At 39.5% G+C, this 17,398-nt stretch overlaps 1 protein-coding gene across 1 annotated transcript in view; it reads right to left on the bottom strand.

The window, feature by feature from the left end:
* Nucleotides 1–7,154: 7,154 nt before the first annotated feature.
* SMURF2 (SMAD specific E3 ubiquitin protein ligase 2) overlaps nucleotides 7,155–17,398 on the bottom strand; it is a 115,704-nt gene continuing 105,460 nt past the window's right edge. The window contains exons 14-19 of the mRNA XM_069541836.1: nucleotides 15,737–15,915; nucleotides 14,794–14,931; nucleotides 11,708–11,828; nucleotides 9,319–9,520; nucleotides 8,046–8,121; nucleotides 7,155–7,734 (exon numbers count right to left, since the gene is read on the bottom strand). Coding sequence (XP_069397937.1) covers nucleotides 7,635–7,734; nucleotides 8,046–8,121; nucleotides 9,319–9,520; nucleotides 11,708–11,828; nucleotides 14,794–14,931; nucleotides 15,737–15,915 — 816 coding nt within the window. The 3' untranslated portion in view covers nucleotides 7,155–7,634. The remainder of the gene's footprint in view (nucleotides 7,735–8,045; nucleotides 8,122–9,318; nucleotides 9,521–11,707; nucleotides 11,829–14,793; nucleotides 14,932–15,736; nucleotides 15,916–17,398) is intronic.

A 17,398-nucleotide genomic window follows, 5' to 3' on the forward strand; every position in this document is an offset into this window, starting at 1 on the left:
CCAGTGCATTTTTTAAAAGTAGAATGCAAATTCATGAAGCGGTAACTTTACTCAGTGGAAGCTCTTGCTATCCAAGTACCTGTGGAAAGGGGATTATATGTGAAACCAGTTTGCCCAGAACCAACCAGGGAAAGCTTATGATCACACATTGGAAAAGTGACTTAGAACTCTAACTGTATGGGGTGGGGGTGGGGGAGGAGGTGTTACAGGATGAGGTGGTTTGTGTGAGAACTAAATCTTTAAATATCCTTCTACTCCATTCTCCGCCCCCCAAATCAGACTGTCTAAAAGTAACGAAGAGCACTCACTATTAACCACATCATCTGGAAACGTGGAAATACCACAAGAGCTGACGGAAGGTTTAGGAGTAGTAGCTTCTGGAAAGTAAGACTAGGGTTTGGGGAAACAGGTGATGAAGAGTCCCTCCTCTTTTAATGAGATACAATTGATACATATCTTAAATTTATACAATACCTTAAGTTTATACAGTTTCATATATTAATTTGATAAATGTACCTATTGTGAAATGATTACAAGTGCAATTAAAATCTGTTACTTCAGATTTTTTTTAAACTGGTAATGAGAATTTTTTTTTAATAACTATGTATGTTTAGCTGTGTATATGCATTACTGTATCATGTGGGACACTGGAGAATTAGCTGCCTCTCCTATAAAATGTAGAAAGGAAAAGAAAACCTTTGTCTAAGTAAGGCAGGAGAATAGAGCCGTTAGTGAAGGAACTGAGGGTGTAGGGGAAATTCATTCACGATGGAAAGAGGTATCACATTGAAAACAGGGAGTGTCTGCAACAGGAGAAGGAGATAGGCAGGGCAGACAGAAGACAGCTGTCGTTAAGAGAAATGGCATAAACAGAAGGAATTCCAAAATTGGGGTTTAAGCTGCAGCTTATAGAGTGATCTATTCGATTAAATCCAGACATGCTGAAAACGCTGAATGGAATTTCAAACGATTCAAACTCTAACCTAGAATTTGATGGACCATGGCCAGTTTCTTCTTAGCTGAAAAAATACACTAAATTTGAACTGCCTTTAAAACTCTGCCCCCTGAAGAACAAGCTGGCGGCATCATGCTTCCTGACATCACACTGTATTACAAAGCTGCAGTACTCAAAACAATATGGTACTGGCATAAAGGTACATAAATTAATGGGACAGAATTAGCCCCAAACAATCCCATGGACCCAGGAGCCTGGCGAGCTACAGTCCATGGGGTCGCAAGAGTCAGACACAACTTAGCAACTACACCACCACCACCATATAAAATCAATTAATTCAGTAACAAATGAGCCAAGAATATACAATGGGGAAAGGATATTCTCTTCAATAAATAATGTTGGGAAAACTGAACAGCCACATGCAAAAGAATGCTAGACTACTGTCTTAACTATACACAAGTAGTTAACTCAGAATGGATTAAGACTTGTAAGACCTGGAATCATGAAACTGGAAGAAAAAGGCAGTGAACTCACTGACGTCAGTCTTGGCAGTGATTTTTTTCCTTTTTTGGATTTGACACCAGAAGCACAAGTGAGACTAAATCAAACCAAGAAGTCTTGCACAGCAAAGAAAACCATCAACAAAATGAAAAGGCAACCACTGAATGGGGGAAAATATTTGCAAATCAGACATCTGATAAGGAGTTAATATCCAGAGTACATAAAGCACTTACACAGCTCAGGAGCAAACAATCTGGTTATAAAATAGGCAGAGGAATTGAATAGATAATTTTTCCCCAAAGATACTGAGGGTCAACAGGTCATGAAAAGGTGCTCAACATCACTGATCAAGGAAATGCAAGTCAAAACCACAGTGAGATATCATCTAATAACTGTTTGCTGCCAAAAAGTAAGTTTTGGTGACTATGCACAGAAAAAGGAACCTTGGTACAGTGTTGGTGGGCATGTAAACTGGTGCAGCCACTATGGAGGTTCCTCAAGAAATTAAAAACAGAACTACCATATTACTCAGCAACTTCACTTCTGGTTATTTATCTGAAGAAAATGAAAACACTTGACTGGAAAAGATTATCCGCACCCCCACATTCAACTGAAGCAATAGCCAAAATACAGAAACAACCTACGTGTCCATCGATGGATGAATGGATAGAGAAAATGTACATATACACACACTGAAATAACATTCAGCTTAAAAAAGGAAATCCTGTCATTCACAACATCATTAACCTTGAGGGTATTATGCTAAGTAAAATAGGAGACAAATATCTGATCTCACTTATGTGTGTAATTTAAAACAAAAACAAACCCTTCTCACCCTTCAAAACCGAGCTTGTAGATACAAACTGCTAGTTGTCAGAAATGGGGAATGGAAAAAATGGGTGAAGGGTGGCCAAAAGGTATAAGCTTTCAGTTATAAGGGCTTCCCTTGTGGCTCAGCTGGTAAAGAAGCCACCTGCACTGCAGGAGACCTGGGTTCGATCCCTCGGTTGGGAAGATCCCCTGGAGAAGGGAATGGCTACCCACTCCAGTATTGGGGCCTGGAGAATTTCACAGACTGTAGCCCATGAGGTCGCAAAGAATCAGACACGACTGAGCAACTTTCACTTATAAAATAGGGCATAGGGATATAAGCACAGCATGGTGACTACAGTTAGTATAATGTATTGCATATTGGAAGGCTGCTAACAGGGATCTTAAAAATTCTCATTACAAGGAAAAAAAATTTGCGACTGTGGTGATGGATCTTAAGACTGACCATTTCACAATACAGACAGGTATCAAATCATCATGTACACCTGAAATGAATATATGTGTCAACTGTACCTGAATTAAAAAGCAGAACTTTGTCCTCCTGTCTTGAGAGTTCTCCACTGTCACCGTCTCTGGGAAAAGTGAGCGGTCTCAAGGTTTGAGTGTGATGTGCTCTCCATCTTAACTCTCTGGGCTGAGAGAAGACTTAGATCAGCAGGAGAAAAACCCTGGACGGGTCTCTTACCCACCCCTCAGGGTGCTAGAGTTGTCTCTCCACTTCCTTTGCTTATAAAACACTTAAAGAGACTACAGCTCAGACTATTTTGATAACCTAGATAAATCCCAGCCCAAATATCCGGAAAAGGTATGCTAGAACCTGAGATGTCATGGGGAAAGGGAGTGGGGGAACAGTACCAGCTTTTAAAAACCAAAAGGGATTTGAAGCCTTGCAGAGCTGAAGTCATTAATCTTGTGTTCCCATCATGACTGACTGATTTGCTGCACACACTCTTGAGTTCTGAGGACCTCGGTTTGCACTGTAGCTTCGGAGACATACACTAGAAACACCAGTTTGGAAGTTCCGTTATTTTTTTTTTAAAACACCATCCAAAGCTGTGTCCCTAAAGCTGGTGCAGAGCTGGACACCTGGTAGGAACACGACAGGTGCTTGCTGAATGCACAAAGAACGAGCCATGTTTACGGTGCATACCTTTTAATGAAATGTAACTTTAAAATCTAATTTGTCTAGTTTGCTAAGAATATCATCATGAGCCTTTTTCTGTGTAATTATGTCTGCTCCATTCCTCTGTGCATATCCTACCGAAAGCATTTGGGATATCAAGTACGGATAAATGCAGTGGGTGGTGCTGCAGTTAACCTTCATTATAATGAAAAGGTCACCACACGGCAGAAAAACGTCACGTATTACTCAAACTTTCAGGTAATTCATAGATGATACTACTACTAATTTTAGATCCTAACAAGTAAACTGGCAATGTGAGGCAAAGCAAAAAAGATACATTCAAAAGGATGTAAAGATGGACCCCATGCCCACTCTGGTAACTTTTGCTATTTTTTTTTTCTGGGGACTTTTAATACAGGACTGCTTCCACTGCACCACCACCCCCTTGCCCCGCCAAGACACGCCTCTGTGTGTGGCCTATGCTGAGGAGAGCCTTACACAGACTATTGTGGATGAAAGAACACCCAGTTCTCTGTCCACCCATGCAGGCAGGTAGATAAGACTTCCGTTCACTACATTTACAGAACTGTGAATTATGACCCTTAAAGCCATGGCTCCTTGGGAAAATGTAACTGATTGCTGCTTTTCGAGGATTTTACTGCCCAACACCAAGGAAGCAAATGAGGCCCCAGTCGTAGCCCTGCCCTCCAGAGCCTGGCAAGCTGTTACAGGCCACACTGACCACTAAGGCTGTGCCACCGCAGGAGAAAACGAGCAGCTTCCCTGCCAGACCTGGCACAAGGGGTCCCGAGCCCTCAGGCTCTACCGCGTGACAACATCAGCAGCTCAGGAAGGCTCACAAATCTTCTTAAACTTCACATTTTATGGTCTGTAAGTAGTCACTCTTGATAGAGCCAGAGTTCTTAAAAACAATTCAATATAAACTCAATATTCTTTAAAAACTTTGATGCTGTGGCAGTGCACACAGCATTCATTTATTGCTCAACTTCGGCACGGACACATACATAGTTAATTTTTAAAACCGTTTATACAGATGTTATTGATAAAGCTCATGTAACAACTGAGTGAAAATACAAAGAATGTCAAAGCTGAAACACTCTGTAATAAATACACATACAATGAAAATGATAAAACTTTGTTTTTAAAGTCAGTTTGAGAGAAGAATATTACAATAAGTGAACTAATTACATCTAGAAACAGAACAACTCAGCATTTGGTACAACCATCATTCTAACGTAAGTACATTAAATACCACAAATGGCAGCCATTGGCTGTGCTGCAGCCTAAAGACAAGCTGGAGGAGCTGCTCTATCAAACTGTCAAGACGTCTGGAACAATCTCGTAACTCCCATCAATGCAGCCAGCTCAATGCACCGGAAGTTCAAGCCAACTTAGTGTTATAAAACAAAGCAAATTACACTGTATTTAAAAGAAGGGAAACTTGTGCTCTGGACTGTAATTACAAAGAAAAAATAAAAGACTTGGTTAAAAATAAAACCCATTCGGGGCAACAAACTATGTGCAAAAACAAAATGTACACTATACACAGCACTGTTTAAAAACTTTACACCAAGTGAGGCCCTCTGAAACAAACTCTCCTCTGTACTGCGTAAGAGCGCTACAAAGCAACCACTGTTCACAATTAAGCATTCACGATGCAAAGGCATTGTATGGAAACACGACATCACGTGTCTGAAATAACACAGCTAGAGGAAGGATTAGAAAAAACCCAGCTAAGAGGGACATGTGGAAATAAATATTCACATTAAACATGAGGTGCAAGTCCAAGGTTCAGTGATTCGTTAGGGGCTTTTGTTTGCTCAGCACCTGTTTAGAACTAATCAGGTAACATGACTCTGAAAACGAAATCTAAACATGTGTATAAATAAAGTTGGTGACACCACAGACTCTAAGGGAGGGGAGTTTCTTTCTTTTAAAGCTCTGTTAAGTCATTATAAAGTTAAAAAGGCACTCAAAAAGCGATGGTATCTGCCTGCTCTATTTTGTACATTATTTTGAGAGTAGCATTTCATTATTCATCTGTCAGTTATAATTTCTCTCAAGTGTTCATCATGCACTTACTTTTACTGAAAGATGATAATAGGCACAATTACACTGCGCTAGTGCTTTAATATGAAACAGAGATGGACCTGCGACCAATAAGGTATTATTGTGAAAGCTGAAAACTACTGATAATCAAACAGGGTATTTCAAGATGTTCTCCGGTACAGCTAAGAATGCAGTAAGAAAACAGAGTGGGAAGAAACAGTTCGGCATAAGCACATCGCCACTACACCGTTACGACTAAACCAGCTTGCATGTGGCTGTCGAATGTGGCTGAATGAAATAAACACAGAGAAGCTCCAGGAGTAGTTCTCAACGTTTTTTTAAGCAGCAAGTTTTCCACCTCTTGTATTCTACCCATCCCCCCACCCCTCCTAGTCTCTGAAACCTTATGTGAAATTCCTATATATATATATGTATATATATAAAAGAAAAATCAGAGCTGTTCTGGGTAAAGGGGGTGGGGAGTTCGAGGCCTCTGCTCAAATACCAACTCGGCCTTTCTTCGCCCTCTCTTTGTCCCTCCTCTCTAACCATGACTTCCGAGGCACCTCTGAGGAAGCCCTTGGCTCCGAGAACACAGGCTGAAACCAATCCATCAAATGAAAGTACACAAAGGGCTGATTCACTTGATAATTAAGCTGCAAAATTTAAACAAAGCTGTCTCATCAAAATTTGCTATGCTTGATTTCACATCAATGTAAAAAATAAAAAGAATAGTGCAGATTTCTGACGGCTGAATTTAAAGAACCACTCATGACTTCAGATTTTTCCAAGCTCTCAGTCCAGAATTCTGGTTGCCTTCTGGATCATGCAACATGCCACGCACCTTCAAAGCTGAATCTGGATGTTTCAAAATCAAATGCTGATCTTCAACACCAAGGGAACCGAGATTCCATTACCTCCAAAATTACTCTTCAGACTTAATGTGTATGAGAGAGTTAGAATCACTTTTTGGTTTTTGTTTTTAGTAATCACATCTCCTGCCCCACCACCCCCACTTCATTTTGTTAGGTAAAAGAGTTTCCTAAGCTTTGCTAAATAATCTTTCGAGCAGAGTTTTTCCTTTTTCATAATTTTAACTGATTAAGATATGAGCAGCTAAACGGAGATTCAGGATGGTTTACTTGATAGAAACTTACCATAATTAAAATATAATATGAATTAGGTGCACTTGTCATAGGAGACTTTGGTTTACAGACATAGTATATATATATATCAAAGATAAGCTGACCCAGTAACAGAATGAAAATCCCATCTCATCCATGTGATCTGAGTAGCTATAAAAATGCAGTATTTCCACTTAAGATGCAACGTAAATCCAAAATACCTGATCATACTCATTCAAGATAAAAAATTAAGGTTTCTGTTTTAAAGTCTCTTAAAGAACAGGGAGCCCCTGAATGCATCATTTTATTGTAGCAAGTAAGCTACTAAGTTCAGACTAAATGGCTGCATTAGGAACTTGACAACCAAAATTATATAGCTGTATTCCAGAGAATTCGTGCTTGAAAAATATAAAAAAGACTCACTTAGGCTAGGTTGAAACATATAATGCTTCTAAAATATAATGCTTTGCTATAGAAAAATGCAATTAAATGTGTAAATGGCTTAATTTTTTTTAAAGATTCTTTTGTAGCCAATTGTTTACAAAGGTAGAATAATTCAAAATAATTTTATTTTATTTTATTTTTTACAAAGAGCAAGTACAGGAGCTGTTCAAAATCATGTATTCAAAATGAAATGTGACTTGTACCGACTGCTGAAGTTGTCTTGATGTTTGATAGACTTGAAATCTGTGAAGTGATTTGAATAGATTACCTTTTATAAAAATAGTAGTAGTCTTTAAGTGTAGAATACTGCCTAACTCTGGAAATGTAGGAAAAGTCAGCATTCTTTAGGTTCAAGATATTAATTTTAAATAGCAGCTGAATGTGGCCTCATGGCAAAGCATAAAGACCTCTTTTTTTCCTTGAAAAGGAATTTCAAAATTGTCCTTTCCCCTCACAGTGTCCTAAAATTTTTTAAAGGGGGGGGGGGGGCATTTTCCTGTATTTCAGCATTCCTTGAAATTCTGCTGAAAGGAGGCTGTCTGTCCCTCAGGCTATAAATAGAGTCCTGGGTAAATCCTTGAAGTTGTCATTCCACAGCAAATCCACACGTTTCTTCGATGGCTGTTAGCAGCTTTTCATATAACTTTTCATAGCTTTCATAGGGCGGAATGTCTATTCGATTGAAGCTGTAAATAAGCAAATCACAGTTCATTCAAAACAGGGCAACTGACTGGCAAGTGTGTATTAGTTTACACTAAACTAATACAGAAAACTACAAGAAAGAGGCTATATTCCTCTCAAGTTGAGATTTACTTGAAAATCCCCCAAAGGAATTTTCCTACCCATTTTTGGATAATCTTAATCCATTTAAAAGGAATGATAAGCAACTCTTTTAAGGGTCCATTCAGTAAAAAGAGCAACAAATAAAATGTGAAATCTGCTTGAAACTAACACCTACATAGCTGGCATGAGGGAAAAAGCTACTGAAGTAACTCACCAGGTGTGGGCTTTGGGCAGGTTGTTGGTGCAAGCGTCGATCTGATGTATGGTGAACAGCCGTGGGCCTGCGGCACCTGCAGAGGGAGCCAGTGCGGGTCAGATCGCTGTGGGCACCTGTGTCAGCCTTCAGAATCTCAGAATAAAACTGGTACATGAACCATAGGGTCTAGGGCTAAGGGAGGACTGGTGACTCCACACAGCTGCCAAAAGGCCCAGGAAAAGAATCTGGGTTTTTAAAAGCTGGAACTGACCTTGGATAACAAGGCTGATTCCTTGATCTGCTAGCCTTTCGATTTAAGAAAAAGTTCAGGATTGAAACCTTTTGCCAACTTCTATCTTCTATGGACAATCATTGTCCCAAAGGGGCAAATCCAAGATCCAGCACATCTTCAAAAAGATGACAGCCTAATGCAAATTTAGGTTTCACTCCTCAGACTTTGCAGAGAGCAAAAGATCAGCAGTCTAGAGAGTAGAGAGTTGGCAGAAATGCAGCTTCACTTCATACATTTGGGCAGCCTGCTGATAACGAGTTCTCCACAGAGGGAATGCAAACACGACTCAAGCCTGTTTTCCCCGCGGAATTCTGGCACACTGACTGTGCGCGGCACTGTGGAGTCACACACCAGTCTTGCTTCCTACACCCTCAGTCACCAGCAGCAGCAGCAGTTTTAAAAATGAAAAGCTTCAGAGGTAAAGGAACACTGCCACCCAGTGAAGCACCACGATCACTAGCAATATCCCAACTCATCCCCCAACTGAACAGCTCTTCCACGGAAAGCAGTTCTTAAAAATGGAATACGGCTGTGAGATGGTCTGATGCCATGCATTAACTAAGTGTTCTGATCAGACAAACGGCTTCCACGACTCATGCTGCCTCTATTAAAAGATTAAAAAAGTAGAGGGGAGAGGCCTCCCAGGTGCGTAGACGTTTGCCAGGCTGAGATGTGAGCATGGAAGCAGACAGACTCCCCTAGAGGAACGGGCAGCAGCATTCTAAAGCGAGGTGCCCAGGAAAGGCAGAGCGTCAGCACACACGCCCCTGACATGCGGCACTCACTACAACCACAGAGAACCCAGCGGGAGAGGCTCTTGGGAGGGAACAAAGGAAGGAAGGAGAAGAAGGTATCAAGACACAAGAGTTACAGATAAGAACCAGAGTGAAAAGAGAATCTGTTTATAAGCACATGTGTACACCATCTGCATACACCAAATACTAACTCCCTGCCCCCGACGACGAGATGCCAGATCGTCTGTGCCTCCCTCTCTCCTACCTTGTAAAGCCTTGAAGCCCTGCAGAGGCACTCGGGATGAGCCGGTCACAAACTGAAGCAACCGTGCTCGTCGTTCTTCGTCAAAGAACTCCACAGCCTTCCAGAACCACTTGACGACGTTGCTGTCCGGAGTACAGTGTTTTAACCGGGTGTTTACCTTCCAGTCATTAACATCTATCTTTCCAAGTCCACAAATAATGAGCTGTTAAAATATTGCACAAATAATGAACAATGGAAACCCAAGTCAGGCCAAAAATTCCTTAAAATGGAACTTTAGATTTGCAATGTTCGCTTTCAAATGGTGTCCTTAATCAAAGGTAGACATCAGAACCATCTGGAAAGTTTTTCAAAATGTACACATTAGGTTCTATGCTCATATTTTAATGCTGTGAATCTGGGGTGAATTAGGATCTGTATTTTTTTAAAGCTCCATGAGTACCTACACACTGCAGGTTCCCTACCCAGGATCTGAGAACCACAGTGATGGACATGACAAGATGAGAAGTTCCATAATCTCACAGTAGAATTCTAAAAAAATGTGAATGATCAGAAACTAGATTTAGAGTAAATACAGCTTACATATGCCTTCCTTAAGACCTGTATCTACTATTCCAATTTCAACCTTTATTAGCTTTGGCATTCTGGGCAGTTCTGCTCACTTCCCTTGGCCACAGTTTCCTCTGCAGTAATAAGGCAGTAATATCTGTTTCATTATATCCTCTGAAAGCAACCAATAGTGCATGGGCATTCAAGAAATTGTGTTGAGTAAGTGGTAAAGTCTGTTTAAAGTTGGACCAAAGTACAAAATATATGAACGCACTGTCACAGAGCTCTGCTTGGCATCTGATGCAGGCTCAGTATAAGTGATGTGTCAAAATCACTTTGATCCGATTAATACACCTCCTTAGGGGCCAAGACAGAGTCATCTTACTAACCTGTGTATAACACTGACTTATGATAGTGTGTAGTACAGAACATAATTTAACCTGCAAATCCCATAGTTTACCATTAATTATAATAACCCAGGATAACACTAAAATAAATTATATATATATATACATATTTCTTCTGAAAAGCTTACTTTCATTAGCAGTAGAAATTATATAATAAACCCTAACATTATTGAATAAAATCTGCAACAGAGCTTCTACAGGGTTCTGAAAAATACTGAATCACAGCTACATGAACAGGTAAGTGGTTATCCAAACAGAATTACAGAAGTACTTATAATAGCGACTATACCTCTCAAAATTCCTTTCTTCAGAGGAGTGGTAACTTTAAGGCCAAGTTCCTTATTTATTATATGAACAGAAAAAAATGCATCGTATTTCAACCTTATTGTCATTTCTGCTGTGTCTCACTCCTCCTCCTACTTCCTCCTGGCCATTTCACTATGAACAGCTCAGTCACGAAAAGAGTGGGGGTGGTATTGAGTCAAACCAATCTTTTTAGGTTTGTCTAACAGATCTGTTAACAGATTTAGTTAGAAAGGACACTAAAGTTAATTAATAAAATCATGTTTTAAATTATGGATAGACATCCAATATTTATGCTATCCCTAGGCACTAATTAAATTTTGGGACCTCAAGCAGAATAAAATCTCATTACTTTTCAAAGCAGTTCAGTAGCAATTCAGATGTATTTGTTAAAAGTCTTAATTATAAAACTAAACCTAAGGTGCTTTAAGGACTAGCTTTAAAATAAAACAATGGTTAACTGGTTATTAAAGTCTGTATTAGTAATGAAAATTTCCAAGGAGACTGAAGATGTTCAGATAGTGTGGAAAGTCGCTCAGTCATGTCCAGTTCTTTGCAACCCCATGGACAGTACTCCATGGAATTCTCCAGGCCAGAACACTGGAGTGGTTAGCCTTTCCCTTCTCCAAGGGATCTTCCCAATCCAGGGATCGAACCTAGGTCTCCTGCATTGCAGGTGGGTTCTTGTTTAGATAGAGATGATCCTGAATGTTCCGTCTAGGTTTTTGTCTATCAACTGCTTTCTTGTAAAGCTTAACGTAAATCCACTTGGGTCTAGGTTTTTATTCCAAATAAACTGCACTATGGTGGAGACCAACTGATAAAGTTTCACTTAACTAAATCAAGAGCCATTTAACTAAAGAATAGGAAATAACACTGGGAGAATATACACAAAATACACAAATCTGTTAAAAGAACAGAAAATAAGGAAAAATAAAGGATAGTCACAATATAAGAGACTACTTGCAGAATTTCCAAAACATGAATGGCTTTTCCTATGAGTCAGAATTCTCACAGCAACACGTAGAAAAACTTCAAAAGCACCAGAAATACAACTCCTCTAAAACTAAGTAACAGAAACCTCTCAACCGTCCTTTGTTATATAGATGACGTCATGATACTCATACACTGACCTCTAACTCCTTCTCATCAAATGTCTTCAGCAGATGCTGTGGAATTACTTCATTGAATCCTTTCTGCAGGGCCAAGAATTGTGCCTCAATGCCTCGTAAAAATCTCCAGTTCACGTAAAGCCTGGAAACATTGGACAGGGGTTTTGTATGATGAAATGTATTCAGATTTGGTAATTACTATGAATCTCTAGTACATTAGCAACATTGCACTTCACAAGTATCTGGCATTAAGAATTTAGTCTAAAATCTAAAAGAATCTCATATTACCGAAGGGAGATGGATCCTCAGCAGGGAGGCAGTTCAGCATAAATTATAAGCAGTATAAATTAAAAAACAGTAACCTTCCACTAACAAAAGCAGCATCGCTACAGCAACTCTTCACTTCAGAAAAACTCCTATTAAACTGGAAGTTGGCTGGAGAGCAGATGGGTCCGAAGTTAAAATCTAAATGAAATTATTTTCTTAGCTTCTAGCATGCATGCCAATAACCAGAAAAAAAAAGCCCATTCAACCGAAAATGACTTTTTCTGATTTCACTTGAAAATACAATCTGAACATGTTGGGTGTTTTCTTTATATTTTGTGTGTTGTATATGGGGGAAGGGGGAGTGAAGAGAATCCTCATATCCAAAACGAGAAGAAACAGTAAAAGCCACTAGGCCAGCACTTTCTGACCACTCGTTTTCCCCTATAGGCTTTAAAAGCCCTGGGAGATGTAATTTAGCAACAAAGTTCACAAAACTCCATCGCATGTGTAGCTGTACTCGCGGCTTTGTTTGGACTTACACTTTCTACATGAATTGTTTTTTTTTTTTTCAATCTATCTTCCCGGGAAAACGTACCTCACAAACCTCAGAACTACTCAAACTCCCAATTTGTCAGGATTTCCTTTCCCAAACTTCGGAGAAATAATTCTCTAAGAAATGAGTTACTTCATATTAACTGTATCCCTTGGGGGACCTCATTTTTCCTTGTTTAAGGGCACATCAAAACTGCATACCTGTAAAAAGTTTTTCTTTGTAATTTTTAAAATTTCAAAACTATCTGATAAGGGATAATCGGTGGTAGTCGTGTCAGACTCTCTTGCCACCCCCTGGGCTGCAGCCCGCCAGGTTCCTCTGTGCATGAGATTCCCCGGGCTTCCTTCTCCAGGGGACCTGACCCGGAGACTGAACCCACGTCTCCTGCGCTGCAGGTAGATTTTTTACCACGGAGCCATCTGGGAAGCCCCAAGGAATAATTACTGTGTGCTGTAAACAAGACTGGATCCTGGAGAGAGCAGTCTACTCTAGATCCTGGGAGTGACACTACTGACCTTCAGGAAATCCCCATTCACTCTTCTTTATTATTTTATTTTTTAATTGTTATATGTGTGTGTGTGTATTTTGGGGGGGGTGGGGGCCACACTGCTTGACATGCGTAATCTTAGTTCCCCATCCAGAGATCAAACTTCAAACCCATGCCCCCTGCCGTGGAAGCATGGAGTGCTAACCACTGGACCATGGGGAAGTTCCTCATTAAGTTACAAATGTGTTTGTTATTAAAAGAGAAGTCATAATTTAAAACTCAACCATTAAGTGTGGAGACAGAGTAAAACCCGAAAGTCCCCTCTCTTACCCTCTTTCGTCTCTACTTCCAGGCCTATCACTTCCACTCCCCTACCCTAGGCAACATTTTATTGGGTAAGGGGTCTTCCTGAACATCTTCTGTATGAGAATAGAACAATACAGACTTTGTTCCAAGACATGCTTTTTAAGTGACAGCTTATGCAGAATCTCTTTTTTAAAATAGCCACACAATATTCTGTTATATTCATCATCCTCTTCTACAAACATTTTGCAGTTTTCAGGTTTAAACAGCCTTGTATTTCTTTAATTACAAATGTGTTTCCAAACAATAGATCCCTAAGAATGGAGCTGCATATGCATTTTCATTTTGGCAGCTGTTTTCAAATTGTTTTCCAACAAAGCTCTACCAGTGTTCACAGGCTACGAGACTGATGGGCCTCATCCATAAACCAAAACATTTCAGCCAGTAAGACCTGAGGACATATTCTGTGCAAAAAAGGACAGCAAGCACACTTCTGTGTACATATGGTGAAGTTCACACTCCTAAATTCGATTATCATAGTTTAATGCTTAGAAAAACTTTATATACCATGAGCCAAATGATCTCACTTAATACTTCTAGATTCCTCAGTCAACAGGTGATTTTGTAAAACCTGAACATTTTCTTGATTTTTTTAACAAGAAATATAGTACTTCTTATATAATCTATATTTCTTTAATAAATATTTCTACTATATTTATATTTAATATATATCAAATATATTTCTATTTTCATAAATTAGATTTCTATTGAAAACATGTATTTCTTATATAAACCCACAACATCTTTGTTTATAAGTAGGATTAAGTCCTAGTAATATAGCACACAAGTGCTTCTGCACAGCTAGCTGTGGGAGCTCCACCACACATGACATGGCAAACCGTGTTTCCTGAAATTAGTGCCTTTGTACAGCCCCTCTTTCAACTGAACCTGGGCTGGTGTGCAACTCGCTTTAACCAAAAGAATACAGCAGAGGTGATGTTGGCCAATTCCAGCCTTGGGACTTTAAAAGATCCCACAACTCCTCCTCCTGTGCTCTGGGAAACCAGCCATCCGATAAGAAGTCTGGCTACCGTGCTGAAGAGCCAGGCCTCTGAGACCACATGGGATAACCAAGGAGCCCAGCCAACAGTGAGAACCAGGTGCCAGATGGTGACCCAGTGTCCACTCCAGGCAGCACCCAGCCAGCCAAGCCACCCCAGGTGAAACATCAGACATGTGAGTGAAGAGGCCATCGGAACATTTCCGCCCCAGCTGACACCACGCGGAGGAGCAGTGTGCTATCCCTGTCGTCCTCGATCCAAGTAACTGACCCACGAGACCATGAAAAATAATAAAATGGTGGTTGTTTTTAAGCCACTTAATTCTGCAGAAGCCTATTCTGTGGCAGTAAGTAACATTATCTAAGCATCAATGTTTTTCTGTACCATTCTAGAACATTAAAACAAGTCTCAGGCTTAAGAAGATACAAGTGTTTACCTGACATATTCTTTTTTATTTTCTTCAGTAACAGGGATGCTCTTGCCATTTGGTTTAAGTTCATGCTGAATGATTTCACCATAGGCATTATGTTCGACACAGAAGGTGTGGTCCAAAACGCCTGTGGTATCATTCTCGCTAGAAAGGAAGAACAGGGAAAGACACGTGACTAGAAAATCTAAAATTCAGATCTCGGAGATATAGTAAGTGGTGAGACAAATAAAACTAAAGTAGTTTTACGACATGACAGACACAGGAACATCTGACCCGATGTTCTTTTCACTAGTTCTTAGGCCACCGTTCCTCCTAGGGGCAGAAAAGTCAAAGAGCTTTAACCTTCATAAACCCTGGGAACATTTTATTGAGCAAAGAGGAAGCCCTGGAAAGCTGGGTTTTACACAGGGAAACCTCAGTTCTGTTTGGCTTTCAGGTAAGAAGTTTTACCAGAATCTCGGTAATCTAAGTGACCAAACACCTGAGGAGCCCCACTGAGGAAGCTACTTGTGTACCTGGTAAAAACAAGCATGACCAGTGTATCTTCACAGACGAATGACCTCCCAACAAACAGAACTGACTCTTACAAAAACCCTTTTTAAAGTATGGTTTCAGCAATCATCATTTGAGCAGAAATATCTTATTCTAACACATGATAAATGGAAACAGAACCTGCATCATGTTGAGGAAACCATTAAGTGCTTTTAAAAATACAGTATACTACATTTTCCCCTTTTAAAGAAATAACACTTTTGCTAAAGTTTAGGAATTTGAAAAATACACAAAAGCAGTAGTAGAAAGAGGTAAAGTCTCATAGGGTCCCATCACTCAGATGAGCACCCTGCATATTTTCTGTGCATCATGTTTTGTATTTCAAAAAAAGTACATCCATTTTGAAACATCTATCTTTTAAGAGCTCAGATTCTAATGAACAAGACTCAATACATACAGTATCCACACTAAACTGTTATGAAGATCTGGATCAACTAATTCCATGTCATCCAAAGTAATGGACTTCCCAAGCAACTGTTTATAGAACGGCAACGTGAAACCACCATCAATATAATGTCCATGAAACACAGCCATTCCCATTATTCGTCCAACAAAGTGGAAGTATGATAAATGTTCCTGAAATTGAAAAGTTTATATAAATATTCAAGGTAGATACTATCCAGGGAATTTTTAATAAATATGTAAGCAACACTAATTTTTTAAATAATAAGTATCAACTTATACTCCAGTTTATAACTATTTAAGTGGATAGGTTATCATATCAAAGCTCAATGCTCATTAGGGAGAGTTTCTATAGGGCACACTTAAGATACTATACTTTGCTATAAAATATCACAGCAGAGTCAATGCCTCTCTCAAGGAAAGGGCAGTCACTGTGAAATTTACCCTCGGAAACTGAGTCTAGCCCCTCTGCAGCCTCACTACATCTCCTGCAGATCCTGTTCTCCTCTCTCCACCCACCTCCTGCTGAGCTGAGCTCCTCATAATCATGGCTCTGTCATGCAGAAAAGCTTTCAACTCTCTACCTCCTAGTTCTCTTGACCTACCAGGAAATGAACTGCAAAACATCACAGATTTAAGAGCACAGACTTCATGTCTAACTTGGACTACAGTCCTGATTCTACCAGTTACTAGCTATGTACATTTGGGCAAACTGCTTAACCTCTGTAGAAATAATTTTCTATTATCTGGAAAAATGAGGGTAATAATAGTATCTAAAAAGGGTCTCTGTGGGTAGTAACATGAGGTGATGAAGCCCAAGGCACTGGACCTGGCATATGGTAAATGCTCTACAAACGTGAGCTATCATTACTACGGTGAATGAGCTGGTCAAGCAGAATCTTCACCTAAAAATCTTCCCTTTAGGAAGAATACCTAGTAAGGAACTTACCATGCCTACCATGTTTAGACAGATTTGGTCTTCCATGATATATTGTTTTATTACTGTTGGATATTTGTATTTTAAACTTCTTTTACTTCTCTGTTTAACAATCCCTAAGCTCACCTTTAAGCCTCCCTTTTATCTTACAAATAGCACTTTTCCTTTAAAAAAGCAGTACCTGTTCACTACAAAATATTTAGAAAATACAGACAATGAAAAAAAGCTCATAGTCTTAACACTCAGAGATAACCACTGTAAATACTACAGTGTGGATCTTTTCAATGTTCTCACACATATGTATGTTTACCAAAGTTGCATCATTCTATTTCATTATCTTTTTTTCACCTAATATATTACAAATACTATCTTTACGTATCATTATCCATTATCCCGCAACATCATTTTAGGGGCTCTATAATATACCCTTGTATGGAAAGATAATAGAAATACTATAAAACCAACAAATTAGTAACAGCTGCTAACTCTTGCTGAGTACTTAATAATATGTAATAGGGTTAATAACGTATAGCACTGTTCAGGGTCTCATTTAACAGTCACAACCCTTCTCTCAGGTTCAAATTATATTTTATCACTGAGGCTTAAGTCAATGAAAGTCACAAAGCTAGTTAGTAACAGGACCAGGATATGTTCTCATGTCTAATTCCAGAGTCTAAGCTCTTAACCACGTCATGCTGCTTCATGTCATAATTTAATCAG

Source organism: Ovis canadensis, chromosome 11, assembly GCF_042477335.2.
Source record: "Ovis canadensis isolate MfBH-ARS-UI-01 breed Bighorn chromosome 11, ARS-UI_OviCan_v2, whole genome shotgun sequence".
In the NCBI taxonomy this organism is placed as follows: Eukaryota; Metazoa; Chordata; class Mammalia; order Artiodactyla; family Bovidae; genus Ovis; species Ovis canadensis.